The sequence below is a fragment of the Pseudopipra pipra genome, chromosome 3 (assembly GCF_036250125.1).
Source record: "Pseudopipra pipra isolate bDixPip1 chromosome 3, bDixPip1.hap1, whole genome shotgun sequence".
NCBI lineage: Eukaryota > Metazoa > Chordata > Aves > Passeriformes > Pipridae > Pseudopipra > Pseudopipra pipra.
Window position 1 is genome coordinate 84639018 of NC_087551.1, and position 20591 is coordinate 84659608.

General features: G+C 39.4%; 1 protein-coding gene across 4 annotated transcripts in view; it reads right to left on the reverse strand.

The window, feature by feature from the left end:
• Positions 1-14940, reverse strand: part of SENP6 (SUMO specific peptidase 6) — a 71175-nt gene extending 56235 nt beyond the window's left edge. The window contains exon 1 of one of the 4 annotated variants that reach the window (XM_064650108.1): positions 14467-14940. In XM_064650108.1, coding sequence (XP_064506178.1) covers positions 14467-14515 — 49 coding nt within the window. In that variant the 5' untranslated portion in view covers positions 14516-14940. Of the gene's footprint in view, positions 1-14403 lie in introns of all 4 variants that reach the window. The other 3 variants (XM_064650106.1, XM_064650109.1, XM_064650107.1) reach the window with 3 other exon arrangements.
• Between the last annotated feature and the right edge of the window lie 5651 nt (positions 14941-20591).

Consider the following 20591-nt stretch of genomic DNA (forward strand, 5'->3'; position numbering starts at 1 on the left):
TATTTTTTCTTTTAACAGGGATAACAAGTAACCTGTTACATAGGCTAAGTTGCTGATTATTTTATAGTAAGATTTAAATTTGGAACCTCCATGTTGCGATTTTCACTATGTACACTATCAAGCCCATTTTAATCAGCAAGATGCCTTCATACCCAGTGTAAAAGACGATTTCATTTCTTTTTTTGTTGTTTTCACATCGACCAGTTTGGTGAACTCTGTCTTTAACTCCTGGCAGGGCTGTCTTCATTGTCCCGAGAGGACATTTTTAGACTACCTGCCAGCCCCCCTGGAGAGTTTACATCAGAGAAAAGCTACATTTTCCCACCTCAGCAGAGCCAGCCTGCCCAGATACCAACGGTCTAACCCATCGGCAGCGTGGAGGAGTCTGCCTGGAGGCAAGCCAGACAGTGAGCGTCGACTGTGGGGTATTTAAGACCGTGCCCAGCGTCGCCAAGAGAGTTTTTTGTTGGTGGTCTTTCATTTTGGGGGTCCAAGACAGCCGGAGTTCAGTTTTGTTTGGGCCCAGGACACGCCATGTTCAAGATCCAGTCCACTAGGTTCCAGTCTGCTCCAGTCTCGGCCCCACTCCTCGCTCCATCGCGCCTGACTCCATCTCACCTGCCTCCGTTCCACCTCTCCCGCTTGCCTCCAGCTTGGTCGGGTTCAACTCAGGGTCCAGTGTTGGCTGCTGACCCCCACTCCTGCTTTCATCCATCTCGCCTGCCTGTGGCCGTCCCACCTACCCATCCACCCTGCTCACCACCTGCCTCTGTTTGACAGTCCTCCTGCTGACTGCTTGAGGTCGTATGCACCCGGTTTCTTCCCTCACTGGTGGTGGCAATCCTTTTGTAGTTTAATTTTGTAGCTTTTCACTTTCCTTATTTTTCCCCCTTCTCCTCCCTCCTTCCCTCGTTTTTACCATTTACTTATTGATAAAAATAAAGTTCATTTTCTGTTTGAGACCTTAACATTAGGATTTAGTGCCTTAATCTCGTCTTCATAGTATCCATTTAAATAACCTTGTTGCAGCTGCTAACTGGGCTGTAACACCCAGAAGCTGAAAACATTCAGAACAGCAGAGCTGACCCTAAGGCCAACAGAAACCAACTGCAGTACCTCTGCCCAAGAAAGGCAGCATGCTGGAGCAGATTTCACTATAATTTTTCCTCCCCCACAAGCTCCCTTTGGCGCAGTTACACCAAGGGAGATAGCAATTCCAAGCCCAAGAAACTAACTGTAATTTAAATAGACAACTTACACAGGTGGAGCTGACATAGATCACTGCTTTTTTGAACACCTGTTATCAGTTACATCAGTTACATCAGTTACAACAGGTTGCCCAGAGAAGTTCCGGATGCTCCATTCCTGGAAGTGTTCAAGGCCAGGCTGGATGGAGTCCTGAGCAACTTGATCTAGTGAATGGCATCCCTGTCCATGGCAGGGGGGTTGGAATTAGATGACCTTTAAGGTCTCTTTCAACCCAAACCATTCTATGATTCTGTAAAGTCAACTCACCAAAGTCAGATGCATTTACTATCCACACAAAGACTATTTTTCTAGTAAAATTACTTTTCCGTATGTATCACTGGATTGCCAGAATTACTCCTTACCACTCCCAGAATATAACAGTAGAGACTTTAAGGTTTCTATTACACACAGTAGCTTTTATAAGTCTTTCATCTGCTGAGATCTCATCTATTTCTGCATGTCCAAGAACCATCCTGAACATGAAACCTAAATCAAACAAAGGTTTAATTCAGGACCCAGGTGCTTTTCCAGGAAGATCTGCAGTTTACGTTCTTTTCCCCCACTTACACTGGTAAAGAAATAATACAAGCCTCATCTTACAAATGCTTAGACCATCACAACTGCAACCAACTTATCAGATACTGCAGTGTTCACACAGAAAATGTAAATTAATTTAAATGTACTCAGAATCATTGCCTTCATCCCGACTCATATTTAAGTAAATTAAAAAGAATGCTTCTGAGCTTTCTAATCTGTGGCTCATTTAGAGTCATCAGATATATTGTTAAGAGGATAGAAGCACTCATAAAAGCCTGACACAGAAATATTTTTGGTTTACTTTCCCCATTGCCTCATTATTCTTCCAGACAGGCTTCTATGCAAAATAGCTTTCTATCTTTCAGCTTTGATACCATCAACTCTAGTACATCAACTCTGTAACCACAGTGAGGTTGCATTTTCACATTCTGAAGCAGCACTACATGAACAGTTTTACACATCCCTCTCACTTCCTAAGAGCTGGGGCTTCTTGCTCCTATCCTGCACCCTGTGATATGTGAGCACTGACAGCAAATCTGGTGAAGGAAACTAATTCAGGCAAAAACCCCTTGAGCAGCAGAGGAAAGGAAAAGTTGTTTTCTACCATATCAGTTCCCTCCTCTTTTCAACCACACTAGCACAGCATAGCTGTGACAGCACAGCAGAGATAAGATCCATCCAGAAATGGGATTGTTTTAAGTACTCAAAAATTTGTAATACAAAGAAATTTGCATGGAATTGAAGCCTAACCTAGATTTACAGGTACAGATTTAGAGACCTAGTGCTTAAAAGATGCTTTAACTTTCTGCTTCCTAAATTAGCTGCAGAGGCAAAACATGTCAAAAGCACCTCCAATAACAGGCAGTAATCATAACCTCATAGCAAGTGAAATATTACATGAAGCAGAGAGTTTAGTAGTAAAGTTCTGCGATACCAGTGTAATGGATACTAAGTATGGACATTCTTTCGCACATGAAGGAATTTAATTTCTCAGATGGCGAACAAAAACCCCCACGCCCTTTTAAGAATGTGATGTCAAGAGAAAACCAATGATAAATACAGAGCATCCACTCCTGGACAAAAAGTTCACAAAGCAAAAGCATTTATGAAAGATCTCTACTTCAAAGATGGAAATCATTTGCATATTCTGATAAATGGGGGTTTTTTCAGGACATGCACACTGGGCTGCTTACAGTGCAGAATATCATACTGAATGACAGGACTGAAGAACACAGAACCGGGTTAGTTTGATCACTTGCCGAACTGCGTTTAACATTTTTAAAGTATTAACAAGGAGTAACAGAGGAGGATAAAAGGATAGAACTTTATGTTAAACATGTTTTTTGTGATGCCTTTCAAAGTTTTTCTGGTAAGGTAGTGATGATAACTACATGATGGATTAGCATTTCTTGACCTTTCGTACTGATTATCCCAGCAGAGATATACAGGTACCACGCAAGGATGCTGCCCTTATGACAGCATCAGAAAACAATACAGAAGTACTTCAAGAGGTCTTCTTTACTTAAACCAGTAGCAAAAGGAACGCTACAGAGAATGGGGACACTTTCTTCTCGAGGAGACAGGAACCTAGTGACAAAGGACATGAAAAAAACTGAAGAACTTGATCCTTTCCTTTCTTCCGTCACCTCAGATTTCACTGCTAAGTCCTTCTGACCTCACAATTCCCCAACTCTACCAGCAGAACCTGTGAGAATGCAACATCACCCATTGTCGAGGAAGGTATGATTAAGGACCACTTAAGCCAGTTGTACATGTAAAAGTCTACAGGATCAGACAGAATATATCTGATGATGTTGAGGGAGCTTGCCAATGTCACTGTTAGGACCCTCTACATTATCTTTAAAAGGTCATGGCACCAGAGAGGTTCCCAAAGACTGAAAAAACATCACTGCCCTTCAAGATGGGCAACAAGGATGATCTGGTGAACTAGATTTACCATGTGGGTGCTCAAGAGTGGACCAGGTTCACCTGGGAATAAATGGAGACTGGACAAATCCCTAAGCAACCTGCTCTCACTGGGCTTGGTTTGGACACGATGTTCCAATCCAATGATTCCCATCAGCAGGCAAATAAAATCAGTGACTGTTCGTAGGTACAAAGTATCACCTAAGGTAACTGCACCACCATTACAAACACATCCAAAATTAAGCAGTTTGGTCACTCTTCTTCTTTTTCCTCTCTGAGTAAGTCTGACAGCCACTCAAACTTTCTACACAAGTAAAATAATTCAAATAACATCAAAAGCAGGTTCACCCAATAAATGGGGAAAAAAAGAAACAAACAAAAAAGTAATTTTTTTCATCTCTATTCATATTATTATGAATATAAATAATTCTTTATTTACATAAGATCACTATTGCTAGACTGGAGATATACTAAAATTCAGAAAGGAAGAACGAAGTTTCATTGTTTTTGTAGGAAAGGTAAGTATAAGAGCAGTATCTTCCTATTTTATAGATAAAATTAAAGGATAAAAGGTTAGTATAGGCTAGGAACAATTTCCGAACTGTCAATTTACTCACAAAATGTGAAAAAGTATATAAAGCTAACAAGCCATTTCAAGGAAGATGATACTTGAACAAGAATTTCAGAACACAACCTCTGTGGCAAATCAGTATGTGATGTTAATCACATATGATCTCAAATTCTGAATACTGGAAGAGTTTTAGAAGATAAGCAAAACACAGCAGGAAACCTTACAGTATATTATGCATCTGATTTGCACATTCCGTTATGCACCATGGGATCCATCTTCATATAAAACCTAAGCTTGTGCAACCAAGAATACAGCAGCACTAAACAAACAGCAATCCATTTTTAAAAAGTACTAAAAGGCAGTTACATACAGAACAAGATTAATATTAATAACCTAGCCTAACTATCTTGAAATTAGGCAACTGACACTTTGAAAAGTGTCACATTTGCTGCAATAATTGGAACATCAGGTTGAAATAAAGCATGTATCTACATACCAAAAGGAATTAGGAAAAAATATCAAGAATTTGTACTATTTGGCACTTCTGGATTTATCCTGTAACCTTTCAAATATGATGTCAGATAAATATTATCCCCTGTATAAAAACATACAGAAATTAAAATCTACAAAGGTTCCATGATCTCTACAAGAACTTAACATGCAAATGCAGGAATGGTTTGTGTTGGAAGGGACCTCAAAGATCGTCTTGTTCCACCCCTGCAGCCATGGGCAGGGACACCTTCCACGAGACCAGGTTGCTCAGAGCTCCATTCAGGCTGGCCTTGAACACTTCCATGAGAAGTGTTTCCTCCGAAACAAGTAACTTTAAAATGTAATTAGAGCTGAAAAAAGCAAGACACCTCTTTGATGCTATCAATTGTTCAAAAATCACATGAAATGGACAGCAAAATAAGCATACATCAAGAAAACTCTCAGTAACTGTAATTAAAAGAAAACTCAAAAATGTAGTCACATGAAAAAGGCACATTTCAGAAAAATTTGAGTAGGGAATGGATGATGAAAGAGTTAGTTAAACTCTAAGTAGTTAGAAAAAAATTTGCATTTGCCTTTCTGTAAAGGCTGAATACCCAGGGTTTCTTCCTATTCTTATGACACTGAAAAGCTCTCACTTATATGAGAGAGCAGTCAGCTGAAGTGGATCTCTGATACAGCTGAAGAGTACCGGACTAGATCCACCAACACTTCCCCCCCACCTCGAGGATTAGTTTTCAGCCATGGAGCCAGTGGAGTGCCGCTGTTGACTCAAGCACAGCTGCGAGCACACTGTCTCTGGGAGGGGCAGCAGCACTGGAACTCTGAGCAGCACACAGCAGTAGGCCTGAGTGTGTCCTAAATCCCTGGCACAATTCCTTGCACAGCCATACAGCATGGTCCCACACACGGGGCCTGCTAAGAGCCAGAAAGTCACCCTGCAAATTCACCTACAGTTAAAAATCAAGTACATTACGTCTGTTAAAAAAAGAAGCAAACGAACCAGTGAAATGCAACACAAATATAGGCAAGAGTCTCCTGTTGGCACCATACACTATACATTTCCACTTCCTTTGCAATTAGAGATCATTACATTACGCAGTGAAGCATGATGTATGTAATGCAACTCCAGTACTGCCCCAAAAGCACTGAAATCTTTCTGATGGAAGTACCAAACTTCTCCAAAACTAATAATGAGTTTAAGGAACAGTGACAACTGCTAACTAAGCCACAGTATGCTAAAATTCACTAAGCAGCCTATACTTTTTAAAAAGCTAAAAAATAACTTTAACATCCCTTGAAAAACCAACATTTTCTCAGTAATTCCTTGTAAAAGCAGTGAAGACGAAGAAGTGCTATGAATCAACTAATTTTTAATAAATAATAGATGCCAGCCTGCTAATTGTACCTAGTTATAAAACCACTTTTCAAGAAATAGCACTCAAAACACAGCTGAAGCAAAACATCCACCTTCTAAAGAGATGATCCTGCAACCAGAAATAAGTTTCAGCCACTTCCATCCAAACATGAAGCACCTGCTTACCTTGATCTATCGGTTCTTTCTGTGTCAGGGCACAGTCTTTCTTCCACCTAATGAGCAGAGACTTTTCTAACACTCTTTGCTAGACGACAACCTCTTTATCAATGACAGATAATTTTTTGTGGTATTCATCAGGCAAAGCAGGTAAAGATTCAGGTACAACATCCTTGCCTTACAGCAGAACTATTAAATCTCAATTAAAGGTTTACTGCCCCACTGTGCCAGCTATATGCAATCATAATAACCTGGACCAGAGCAGTGCTGAAGTTCACTTTTAAAAGTTTAGTCCCAATTGTAAAGGATTCTTAAATTGTTTCTTAAGCAGTAAGCCTTGGTAGAAATAAAGTTACAATGGACTCTAGTAAATGTTTCTGGAGGAAGTGAGCCTCAGAAATTACAAAGCCAATTGTAAATATGAAACTTAACATCTACTGAATAGTTCAAATTCTCATCTAATGGGCTCTTGAACAATCTTTCTGTTAGACTGGTGCATTAAATTCTGTCATCAGTAGGATATTCATATTTTGCTAAATGAGCCATAAAAATTGGACATGCCAAACAAATACAACATTATATCCTAAGACATTAATAAAAATACATCAGTAGAATGAATTTTAGTACAAATGAAACAATTGTACGGCACTGGATAAAAACATGCTCATGAAAATAACAAATATTTTGCAGCTGTTTCTTACAGACATAAATTTCTAAGATTACATATTATTAATCATGTATTATAGTATTATGTTTTACCACACCAGCAGAATATTATTAGTATTTATCATTCCTAAAACATTGTTGTGGCAAGTCTTACAATAAAAACAACCAACCAACCAAAATCTCACAAACAAAAACACAGAGAGATTTTGCTCCAGCTCCAGCTTATATGGTTTGAAAACAAACAAACAAAAACCCAGGAAAGCTTCACACAGTTTCTGAATCATCACTTTTCTTTATTTATAATCACTCAAGATTCAAAGAAAGATATCGAAAAGTCTTTCACCTTAAATTATTCTTTTATAGAAATTCTAGGGACACATTCAGAAATGTTTCCTTGACTCATGCAACCCTCACAGCACTTGTCCGTTAACAAACACATTTTAAACACCTGTTGACCAACCTGGGAAGAATAACCACAGTCGGGTAATTTATTCCCTCCAGTCTCCAGCCTTCACCATAAACTTGTTCTTCACAGAAGTTAACCTGTTATTTAAAATAATTGCACTTCCCTGAACAGAATAAAGCTACTGTTAAACTTTGGAATAGATATTTTTTGTATAAGTTATGTATCACACCTTCACCAGACTCAACAGATCACCAGGCAGAGATGAAAGGGGGAATGTCCTACTCTTCTCACAGAGTCTGTATGCTCTCCCAGTCCAAGGCATTGTCCTGTCTCTACAGTTTACCCTTCAGTGAGAAAATTCAACAAAGGTTTGGCAAAGTGCCAGTCTGGCAAGACAGTACACAGCAAGTTCAATTTCTTTGGCAATCAAGTGGTAAGTCTCAAGGGTGGGGGAGAGCACAGGCAGCTCTGCTTCCGAAATGGAGCTGCACCCACTGTGGAACTGACATTCATAAGCAAATGACTTGGCCAGAAGAAGACACCAATTTTTACTTCATCACAGCTTAAGGTCAGCTTCACCTGAAAATATTAGGCATACTAGGCTGCAGAATACAGTAAGAGGAAGCTAAGAACACATGCTGTTTAAAAATTAAATGTGTAAGATAAACTGCCAACAGATTTAATTCTACTAAGTGAATAAGAATAGTAATATTTTTACTAATGCTTTAATTTTCCTCATTTAAATTAAGTAAGCAAGTACAGAGTATAAAACAGATTTTAACCTATATAGGAATGCCTCTACCTTAAAAAAATCCTCCAAATTGGAAACAAATAGGTGCTAAAACATGCCAAAAGAAAAAAAAATTTCTCAGTGCGCTCCCCTCACTCTCAATGCAAGCACCTTTTAGAACAACCACGTAAGAAGAACAATTACATTTGCTCTTTTTCCCCAAAAAAACCCAGAATTTGTTCCTGGTATGTCAACAGTCTCCCTCACCACAACAGCTCCACTTTTATCATGTTTTCTCAGTCTCCTGCAGATATCTTAAGCTATCCTGCACACTCTTCCACTCCTTTCTCTGCATCACACACAGATAAAGGCATACAGTGCCCTGATTCCTGAGTGCTCCAGCTGCCCTGACCCCTGACTGCCCAGTCAGTGTATGGTACTACCACCGGTTAGCAGCAAACTGAACCTTGCTGAGGCAACACTGGAACCTTCTATTCAGGGGCACTAATTTTGACTTGTGTTTCATGGAAGCTGCCAAGTTTCATGAAATTTCTAGCTATTTACCTCTGAGTCCTTTACTCCTCTGTAAACAATAGGGTTTAAGTTCTGGGAAAATAAATGTTGCACTACTGTATTTGTTACTCGTAACAAAGTACTAGCCAGGGACCAGATTTTTTACTATGACAGTGGTGAGACACTGAACAGGTTGCCCAGGGAGGCTGTGGATGCCCCAACCCTGAAAGTGTTCAAAGCCAGGATGGATGGGGCTTTGAGCAGCCTGGTCTAGTGGAAAGTGTCTCTGCCTACGGCAGGGGGATCGGAACCAGGTAATCCTATCAGTGGGAAGGGAGGAGGCAAAATTACGAGAGGTGACTCAAAAAAATCCCATATTCTTATAAATCAGCATTTAAAAGTGACAAGTTTAGTGATTAGTCTCACATTATAGGACCTGTTAGAACACAAAACTCCTCAGTTATCTCAATTAAGAGACAAAGCTAAAACTCTATAGAAGCGATGAAGTTTGATGCTGCACCAAAATTCATGCAGAGTCTTCCAAAAACAACAGTACAACAGCCAAAGTTACTGTTGAAACCATCAAAATAAATAATCCATTTTGCTTTTTTCTGGTACATAAAACAAGAAGCAAAACACTAAAATATCTAAATAGGCTCATCATAAAAGTATCTAGCAAGCATCACATTTGCAAGCTGCTGGTTTATGTTTGCTATCAAACCATATATTAATGTTACTACTTATGTTATTACTATCAGTTTTTTAGTTATACTTACATAAAGAAGAGTATAAGGATCTCTTCTAGCAGCATTCTCATTTAATTTCTTCTTTTGCCACTAAAAACCAGTATAAAATCTGTACTTTTTCTGAGGAAAGAGTAGTGCTTTACTACCAAATCAAAGTGCCAGAAAATAATGGATGAGGCATCCTGAACAAGACAGTTACTCTTATACCTGAAGTTTCTGTGTCCCACTTTGTGAAAAATTATTACAGCAGAAGTTACTTATGAAAAACTACCAAATAATAAATGCCTCCTAATGAAAACTTGAAAACTGCACTTTGGATGCTTTCCACTCCAAAAAGCTGAGGACAAGCCTGGACTCCTAGAATCCTATGTCTCAAAATTAAGAAGGTGATGATGTGGAAGAGGATTGGAGCACAGACTATTACTTTAGAATGCATTGCTAAGCATATTACAATGTATGTTATAGAGCAGTAACTGATAAATTGTCTTTTTTGTATCTTTCCACATGCTTTAAGAAGCACCCTGTCTTTCTTAATATTTATACCACCTATCACCCAAGTTTGTCCAGAATATATAAAAAATACAAACAGTAAGAAGATATTTTCCATTTAACTTTTCTGAGAAATAGTTCTCAACAAGTGGGTTTCATTCATGGAAAACAACCTGTTACTGAACTCAATAAGAAGGGTCCTTATTCTTAAAACCACTGGAAAGGACAGCTGAATAGTCTTTAGGTCTAAGAAGACATATGTGCAGTGCTGCAAAGAAATTCTGAATGGATCAGAGGACTGGGAGACATAAACAAGTCATGGAAGAATTACAAATTTAACACTTTTAGATAGAAGATTACTCTTAAGAAAAACAGAAAAAAGGAACAGAACATGTCTGGACATTGATGGGATCGATGCAAACCAGAGAATATTCAACAGGATAAAGCAAGAATTTAGATATAGAGAAGAAGGTCAATGACACCCAAAACATCTCTTTCCCTCATTTTCATGCTCATTGTTATCTCCACTAGATCATAAAGCACCAGAGACTACTTCAAAGATAATTACAATTAATAATTAAATTGCACTGTTAAGAAAAAAATAAAGAGTTGTGGCAGATAAAAAATTTCAGTGTTCTACCTGAATATAAACTCCACTCTACCCTCCTAATTTGTATTGCTCCAGCCAGAGATTTTTCAATATGATCAAAAACAGAAAAAAAAAAAGGAGAGGAAAGGCTGACCACCACTTCAATGGCAACTCTATGACTCTACACTAATACACAAATGCAGTGTGCTTCTGTACCATTCCAGAATCTCAGCCACCTCTAAGAAAATACACCAGTTTACAACCCTTGCTTTGGGGAAAACAATTCTTTACATGTGAGCTGAAAAAAGAACAAAGCAATCCTCTGGAGTCCTCTGGCAGACAACTGTGAAGTTTATACTGCTGCTGCTATTGGGTAGTCCGCATAGTTTTCTCTATTGTTATTAGGAAACCTGTAGCCAAAGAAATGGAATGAAAATTGAGGAAATTCCTGTCACGGTATTGCTGAAATCTCTCGGTAGCTCTGAAGGTAGAGACTGGCAACATTCCTTAGAAAGGAGATCCCCGAAAGCAAATTCAATACTGGTTCTCGGTGTCACTACTGTAACCACCAGAAGACTGAAATAAGAAATCAGGAACAAATAATGTATTTCTCCTTTCTTTTGGAAAATACTTTGAAGTTTATCTGTTACCTATGGCATAGAGAAACTTTAAATTGCATGCTGCAGAAGCGAAATTACAATTTCCTTGCAAGTCAGTAATAGTGAAAGAGGCAGAAAACAAGTGTTCCCATAATTTTTCTGCAGGAGTAATGCTCAACAGTACTCTCCCTTTCCACATGCTTAACATGCCTCCTCTAAATCCAAGTGGATTTGCCTATCATGCTCTATATTTTAGGTGTGATTATCAATTAAAAAACACAGAAATTGCTGCAGATGGAAATATCAAACGTCTAAACTTGTATTCCTCCACATCAGGAAAGAATTCCCATTTAACAGGACTACTTTGTTAGTGTGAATTTCTGCATATTTGGCTCATAACTTTGAAACATTATTGCAGAAAAGTAAATTCAGTGCAGTCTTACTAATTCCACTTGCAAACTACATTAAATAACAAAAATAAGGTACTTTCCACACATATAAATTCTAACAGTCCAGACACTTCAAGAAGAGTAATCATGCATGTCCTGTATATCAATGTATATGCGATATGTATCAACTATTAGCACTGCTCCAGAATAACAAACGCAGCTTTATAAAGAGTCCAATTTTATAGTCCTGGGGTCTTTTTCACATTTCTGCTAAACAGTCTATACAATACAGCAGAAAAAATAATGACACATTAGATATGCAGAACTGGACAAAAAACATGTACTAGTATGAATCACTGTGCTCAGAACAGCATTACCAGAAAGGCAACAGATAAATCATTCAAGGAACAACCTTCCAGAAAGAACACTTTGTTTTCACTGGAGAATAAAACAATAAAAATATTAAAGGAAGCACTTTTACAGTAGACTGATTTGACATATTTCTTCACAGTAACATCTGTTATACTAAATGAGTGAAAAGTAGTATCTTACTGGACATGGGGAATCAAAATCAAAATTCTGAACAACTATCATACTGGAAAGCAATTTATTTAATTTAAATGTACGTTTGCCCTGACTGGTAGTCAACATAAGCATGACAGCACTAGAAATGTCTATGCACATGTACGCATACACACACACACATATAAAGGTACATATTTAACCAGAACAGTTTTCATCAGACTGAGTTCAACTGGTGACAGATCTAACATCCATTTGGCCTATTCTCCATCTGTTTTACACACTTAAGGCAGGGATGGACAAAGATGTCTTCCTCCTCCTCTTTGCCAGCCTTTAAGAAAACACTTCCAAAAACATCAAGTAAATACTTTTTGGTCGTTGCTTACACAGACTTCAAGAGAGTCCATGAAGTATACCACACTCAGACTAGTTACAGATACAACTCTAAGCTCATGTATTAATCATCATCTTGAAATAAAAGCTGCTGTATTTCCAACTCTATACACTTTTATCCCCGTTTTTGTCCCCATTATACTTGTCCCACAAGTCTGGCACTCTCATGCTAGTCTAGCTTTTGGATAACGATGGTTCTAACATCATTAGGTTGATCCAATATGCTGGCGTACATTTCAAGATTGCATATTGCCAAAAAACTCATATGTGTGTGTGTGTGTGTATATATAGCTAGAGATATATATCTATTTATAGATGCTCTATGTCTTTACTTTTTTCTGTAAAGTGAACACCCCTAATAAGTACCTCTCAAATAACATCTGAAAGCCTTCTTTTCCCTTTGCTTCAAATCACTACAAACTTTAACAGTTCTTACTAGATCTGCTCCAGTATTAATCATCCCATTTGGACTTGGACTACTCTCAGAAATTTTCTATCACCACCATCCACATTAGATTTTCTTCACACATGGGTGCATACTTGCATACTCTTAGGGTTTCTATCACATCATCAGTCCTGAAATGAACACGTCAAAATGAACGTGCCCCCAAATAATGGGGAAACACAAAACCAGTTGATTAACTCAGTTTACCCATCATGGAACACTGAAGCTTCAAATGGGGATGCTATCCAGTTAGTCCTGCTGTTGGAAAGAGAACTCATAAGCAAAAAAAGTGTGGGAGTTGCATATGAAACCTATCTTTTCTTGAGTACTTGCTGGCTGGACAGGTGGCCAAGGTGCATCAGACAATGACTAATCATCACCTTGACACTTTCAGCTGCCTGCACAAACCTCACTATATTCTGTGCAGAGTTCAGGAAACATAACTGAGTGACTGCATTTCACCACCAAACCCTTTAAAGGTATAAGGGACGGAATATGACAGCTGTTATTAACCAGAAAGAGTTTCTGAACATCGGAACTTCAGATTAATTATTTAAAACAACAAGCAGTATTTTGTTCACACAGTACATCTATTCCAGAACATGTAATAAAAAACCAAAACCCAAGATCCTGCAGCAAGAGAAAACCTGCAAGAGGTATCTTCTGTGTAATACAGGTATTGCAAAATCTCCAATGCTGAACTTATCCCTCTACTTGAAAAACTCTACTTATGAGTAGTTAATTTCTTTTACATCTATTTTTCTTTGTTATCATCATGGTAATTTGGCAGAATTTAGCAGACTATTGACCTATGCCATCAGGAGATGTGATTATAGCAATTTTGCAAGACTACAACAACGGATTTTTGGACGTATCAGTGAAACTGTAAAAGCTCAACAGCTAAAAATATTCGAATTTCAAGAGACTTTTTGCATTATAATTAAAAGCTATACAGTAATCAAAAAATCCTCAAAATAGCAATAACAATCCACAATAACATCAATAATTTTATTCGTATAACAGAAAAAAAATTAGCGCTTTACAAACGCTAAAGGTTTCAAATGCAGATAATAAGGTTCATCATCACCTTCGTATCAAAAATGTAACCTCAGTCCCAAACCTTTAAAGAAGCCTTTCAGAAATACTCATTTTACGGTGAGGCGAAAGAGTGCGGGCTAGGCCGGGGCCTGGAAGCGGAGTGGAATCAGGGAAATGCAGCCCTGGCCTCCCCTCCTCGCCCGACGCTAACCCTGCCCGGCACCCCCCGAGCCCCCCGGGCCACGGCTGAGTCCTCCCGCTGCACCGAGCCCGGGCTGCTCTCGGCGCTGCCCCTACAAAGGGAAGACACGCCGCACTCCCAACGCCTCGGCACAGTAAAAGAAAGAAAGAAAGAAAGAAAGAAAAAAAAGAGAAGAACCAAATCGCCCTCACTAAGCCCTCCCTCAAAAGCAGGTCTCTTTACACCAGACCTAACCACGGCACCCACCCTTCCCCCACCACGAAGCCACCTCTCATTGTCGTCGCCCCCAGAGGGGACTCATTACCCCCCTCCGTATACACACACACGCCCGCCTCCCCCATTCCCCAGTCTGTGCCGTGCCCCTTCACTGGTCGCCAGAAGGGAAGCGCAGCCCGCGGGCCACATTCCCCCCGTCACAGCCCTGCACGCACCTTCCAGAAAGGAGCTGTCTCTGCAGCCGCCGCCGCCGCCACCGGCCATCTTCCCGCTGCCGCGCCGCGCTCCCTCACTCCATCGCCCAGCGCAGCGGCGGGGCCCGGCCCTTCCCCCGGCCTGCCCGCCCCCACTGCGGAAGGCTGGCTGACCCGCAGCGGCGGCAGTGCCGCCGAGGCCCGGCCCTCTCCCGCTCCCCGGGCCGCGCTGCCTTCCGGCCCCCGCGCAGGAGGAAGCGGCGGCGGCGGTAGCGCGCCCGCTCCTCCCTCAACGCCCGCCGCCGGCACCCCCCGAGCGGCTCCAGCCGGGCCCGGCAGAGCGGCTGCCGATGGCGCCCGGCGGGGCCGATGGGCCTGGCCGGGACTCCGCCGCAGGCGCCTCCGAGAACGCGGGGAGGACGAGGGGACGGTGCGCGCAGCGCTGCCGCCCCTCTCTTCCATGAACGGCACTTCCCTGCCCGGACCCGCGGCTCTCCCGGCCCGGGAGCTGCCGGCTTTCCCGGCCCCCGGACGGTAAAATGGCCGCAGCAGCGCTGCAGCCGGTAGTACCTCGGGCTCTCCCGCTCCCTCCTCGATCAGCCTGGAGGCAGCAGCTTTTGGGAGGCGAGGAGGTGGATCGGATAAAATGAATGGAGTTTGAGGAGTGCAGGAGTCCATTGCGCAGCGCTGGGGCCCGCTGGCCTCTCACCTCACTCCCGCTCCGGCAAAAGGTCTTGCCAAGCTTCAAAGACTCCTCTCAATCATAAAATCTTCTGAGGCCTGATCAAGGCATATTTAAATCCAAAACTTGGATTTTGCAAAATGTGCTGAAGTGAAATTGCAAGTCATGGCCCCATGTACATTTGATTTGTAAAAATCCTTTTTTAGTATGTAAGGTTTTACATTTTAAAAAGCTGTCCCATGAAGCCTAAGTAGCAAAACCATGCCTACTTTAAAAACTCCAAGGTAAATTATGGCAGTCTAGAGCTATGGAAAACCAGATGCTCCTTTCTGGGGCAGGTTCTTTCATCTGGGATTCTAGTGACTGTAGAATTGGAAATGTTTAATTTAAAGCACCTAGTTCCTAACACGACTCATCCCTGATAAGTGAGCTTTCAAAAATGCTTGAACTGAAGAGTTTGTAGACTAAAGTCCTAAATTAGGTAAGTAGAAGTACCTAGTGCATATGAAAATTAAAAACTAAAGAGAGAAAAGTTGTTGTTTTCCTTCTAAATTGGTTATTTTTGTTTCTGAGTTCTGTGTTGACATCAACCATATGCATAAGCCAGTGTGAGAGTGTTCAGTTTTTACACAATCAGGAGGCAAAAAGAAGCAGAGAAGAGTGCAGAGCTGGCCTGGAAGATGACAAGAGATGTCAGACTGCTCCCCAAGTGCTACGTCACACCATCAGAGCTAACAAGCAATTAGAAAGAATTCCAAAAGTTGGAACAGTGCTGGCAAACCTACAAATCTCAATCTTCAAAATCTCCTTAGAAAAAAAGGCTTTTTCTGAAAGAGAGATCACAAAATATTGTTTCATTAGTAATGGGATTAACAGGAAACAATCAGGAAAAATTGGTGCAAGCTATTTATACAGAGACTAGAAAACCAGATACTCAATAGAAACCTAATATAAAAACAAAACAAAACAAAACAAAAAACTGAAATGAGAATAAAGGAATTTTAGAATCTAATTTTCAAGAAATAATCTATTGTATCTCAGAAAAGTGTTGTCTAGACAGAAGGTTTGCTGTGGAGGTTACAGCATTAATCCACAAAAACAAATTCTTATTGATGGTTGAGACCAGACTAAAGTCTACCCAATTCTACACAACTTTTAAAAAACTGAGGATTATGACTTATGATGATGAATTATTTGAATAAATGTTTGATACACAGTAGTGGGCTTTTGTTGATTAAAGCATCAGATACAGCTTCAGAGTCTTATTTTTAATGAACTGAGGCACAGCATAGATTAAAATACCTTTAAAAGCAGAAAGGACAAGTTATCAATATTCTAGATGCATGCTTGATTTTAGGCTTTTTGATTGATAACATTTTTATGTAAAAGAGCTGCCCCAAAATTACATCTTATTCTACTGCTCTTTTTGTTTTATTTTGAAGCTCTTTAAGGATGCAAAAGGATAATACGTAGTCAAAACTGTTATTCATTTATTTTTCATTTAGTTTTTAATAGTAATCTTATTCTCTGCCTTAGAGTGGCTTGTTTTTCCATGGGAGAAGTATTTGCAAGGGGAATGAAATACTGAGAGCACTCAAGTCTTGCAAAATCTTTTCAGCATCCTCTTAACTTTGCTTGGAACCAGAGGATTTTCATTGTGTATGAGAATTGACTGAATGATCAATGAAAAAGAGAAAACTAATATTCCCCTTCCTTCTGGGGGAAGTAATACAGAATTTACTGAGCTTTCTTCCCGTTTTGAAGCAAAAATTTAATTCTATTCACATAATAAGAGCCCAGGGATGAAATGCATCAGATCCTTACCCTGTCCTTGGAGGTGTTCAAAGACAGGTTGGCTGGGGTACTGAACAACTTGGCCTAGTAGATGGTGTCCCTGCCCACGGCAGGGAGCTGGGAGGTCCCCTTCCAACCCAGACCATTCTGTGATTGCTTCCCAGCCTTTAGCAGCCTCTGGAAGTTGACACGTCCCACTGTGGGTAGTTGACAATTGGAGGCCACAGTCCGAGGTCCTGCATTTACAAACACTTGCATGTGCACAGCTCTCTTCTCACAGCACTGTGTAGAGTGGGAAGCTGATTACTTTACTAGGCAATGATGAAGAATTTTTGTTTCACCTTAGAAATCCATTTTTTGCCTCTCTTCCCACAGTGAAAAAGTTGTTACTGATGAATGTGGCTTAAAAGATTCAGTACTGCAACTATTGAATAATATGTCTTTTTTTCTTTGTATTTCTGATTCTTTCCAGTGACTTCTTGTTTCCTCTGTTTTTTTAAGGTTAGCCAACAAATGGAGGTGGCTGCTCCCCAAAACAGTAGTTCCTTACATAAGGAATAAAATTGAATTGAGATTGCAGTTTTGCAGCTTCTGTTCTTGTAGTGTACATTACCTAATTTTCTTTACTGGTACATAAATTGCATATAGATGTTTAAGGGAATTTATAGGCACCTTGAGATTTTATTTTTTTTTTTTTGGTTATTTATTTGGTTCACAACCCCTGAACCCATTTTATAGACTATAAATAAATGATTTTTAACAGTCCCACCTTTCAGAAATTCATGCTTATGGACTGAATAATTTTCACTTGTTTTCCACTGTTGTTCTTAGTTTTAAGTTCCTTGAATGTATTGATGATGCACCTTCTGTGTTCTTGGTTTTTTAAAAAATAACCATTTTCTTGGTGCTCTCATGGCCTGATGCCTGAGGGTTTTTTCCCCCCTCTGTATTTTTAAAGCAAAATCAGTTCTGTTCATTGTCCTGCAATGTCTTTTTCTTTCTATTAAAGCTAGTGTTTTAATTTTAGGAGTCTCCTACCACATATTATTCCAGGATAGCTGACATACAATAGTTAACTCTTCAGGAATGTTCCCAAAGGGAAGAGTGCCATTCATCTGTGTGCTAGGACTTCTAATGATATGTCAGGATGTGGAAAAGTTTTCTGTTAAATTTTGTTATCAAAGATGGCTTGTCAAGTAGGTACTAAATGACTAAGGACTGCTAAAGATCATTGGAACTTTGTCTAAAATGTTTTCTGAATTCCTTCCTTGAAGGAGACCTGGTTTTTAAATCTGATCAGCGTACCTCAAAACACAACCTTGTGCTATTAATAAACAAATACCTATTAGGTTTTCTGCTACTGTTATAAACATTTTGAAATTTAAAATCCCATTTCTGGGGGAGCCCAGTTCTAGTTCCATCTCCATCTGAAGAACCATTCCGACGTCTTGAGGGATGGGGAAAGGGAACTCCAGGGGTTTCCTCAGGGGTTTCTGGCCCTGAACCTGGAGGGGAGAGGTGCCCTCCCCTCCCCCCAGCACCCACGTGGTTCCATAGCAGACACAGAGACAGCACACCGGGCGTGGAGAGGAGGCAAGAGAGAGTTTATTGTTGGGGATGTTACATTTATAGGGTTTAGGAGGATTCACAAAGTAACCAGTTAGAAGTCTCAAGGGGCTTACAGGAACACCCAATCACAGGAAGGGGTTAACAAGGTCCAATGAAACACCTTAGGACATCTTCCCAGGACATTCCTGAGATAACACTACCGTGGGGGGTCTAGGGAAGAAGAAACACGTGTTTGCAAAGAGACCACCAAAAGCCATTTTAAGACATGTTTAAACAACAGTTTTCCCATAAATGCAGGTTTAGTGCCACACCCATTATTCATTGCATTGGGTGTTATCTGTTGCATTTGATCATTACTGCATTAGACCCATTCAAAGAGAAACAGTTTTGCTTTAAATCTGCAAATTCTTGTGATGGACAGTGAGATTAAACTGTGTTGGGCTAAAAAACATAATGACTCATTTAGCATCAAAGTGAGATTTGTAGGTATAAAAGAGTGATTGAGGGATATGCCAACACTGTTTGCCACAACACAGCATTAGATACTACTTTTGGAAGTAAAAATTTCTTTTTGCAAGGTTGGGCTACATTTGGAAGGGTGTTTTTCCTAGAAGAAAAAAACCTGCAGAATTTGTTGCACAGTCCAGAAGCATTACATCAGTTACCATACCTAAATGGAAGAAAAATTGTGATTGTGGAAAAAAATAAGACTTACTAAATAAGAATAATTTCAAATGTATACATGGAATTGTACTATAGAAGAAAGGGAATGTATATATGTGTATATAAGATGGAATATGAAATATTCCACCTGAAAAATTTGGGATAACCTTATATATTTTGATTATTTCTTAGTAATGTATATTGGTTAAATGTACCTTAAATATCTGAGGCAAATATTGATCTTTAACGCAAAACAAAACTGTTGATAGTTGTGTAAGTGTTAGAAGGGGAGCATGTAAAAGGCTCAAGAGAACACATCAGATCTGAGATGCATAGAATATACTTTCAGTGTATATTCAAAATGTTTATATAGAAGGTATTTCAGCATATTTTGACTCATTTTTAAATATTTTTTTAAGTTTCCTGAAGCAACTCTGTTGTTAATCTGAAATAAACTTTTACTTGTCTTCACTGTTCTTATGGTGGTTCTCTAAGGGAAATATATTTTTGCATACAGACTGATGAAATATATTTATTGATTGTGTTCCAAGATTTAAGATTAGGCAACAGTGTATTTTTTTTCTTTTAGTGTATCTCATCATTTTATTGATAATAGCAGAAGTTCTAACTGATTTAAAGAAGGAAATATAGAAAATGTTTCATTTGTCAACATAAATAGTATACCATAACCACAATGGTCTTTCACCTACTAACCAAAAGAATATAATAAATGCATCTGCGGCACAAAATGTTAAAATCAAAGACTATGTAATCAGAAAAATAAAATAATAGAAATTTTTACTGCAATAAAAATTAAAACATAGCAAGAATTCAGACTGTTACTTAAGGCATGTCGGGCATCCAAAACCATCAAGCATACAAAACATACTGTGCATTTATGCAGGGGGCAAATCCTGCCTCTAATCTCTTGCTTTTCAAATCAATGGGAAATATGTCTTATGTCAACTTCCAAAGTATGTTTAAACACATTTAATAGATACTGAAACTTCTTTTGTATGTAGTTATACAGAAGTCACTCTCATGATCACACATGGAAAGAAATATGGGTTCTTAATTGCCACCTAACAGAACTTGCAGATGGTCTTTATAATGGTCTCACCCATCAGAAATGGGAACTCTTTTGTAACTCAAATCCTTGGAGGTCCTTTGTGAATAATCATTAGCCTTAAGAACTTTATGTTAGTAGAGATGGCTAATTTAAACAAATGCTTGTAATAAACAGAAAATATCTAATTGAAATTGTTACAGCAGGCTCACGCCTCTTAGAGGAGGATCACCTTTTCTCTGCCTGTTTCATTAGATGCCAATTTGTCTAAAGCTTCAAGAATACTTACTTTTCAGAGCAGTTTTAAGGTAATTTTTTAACAAATGTTGTTATGTGTTTCAAGTGGGAAACTTCTGAATCACATTTCTAAAA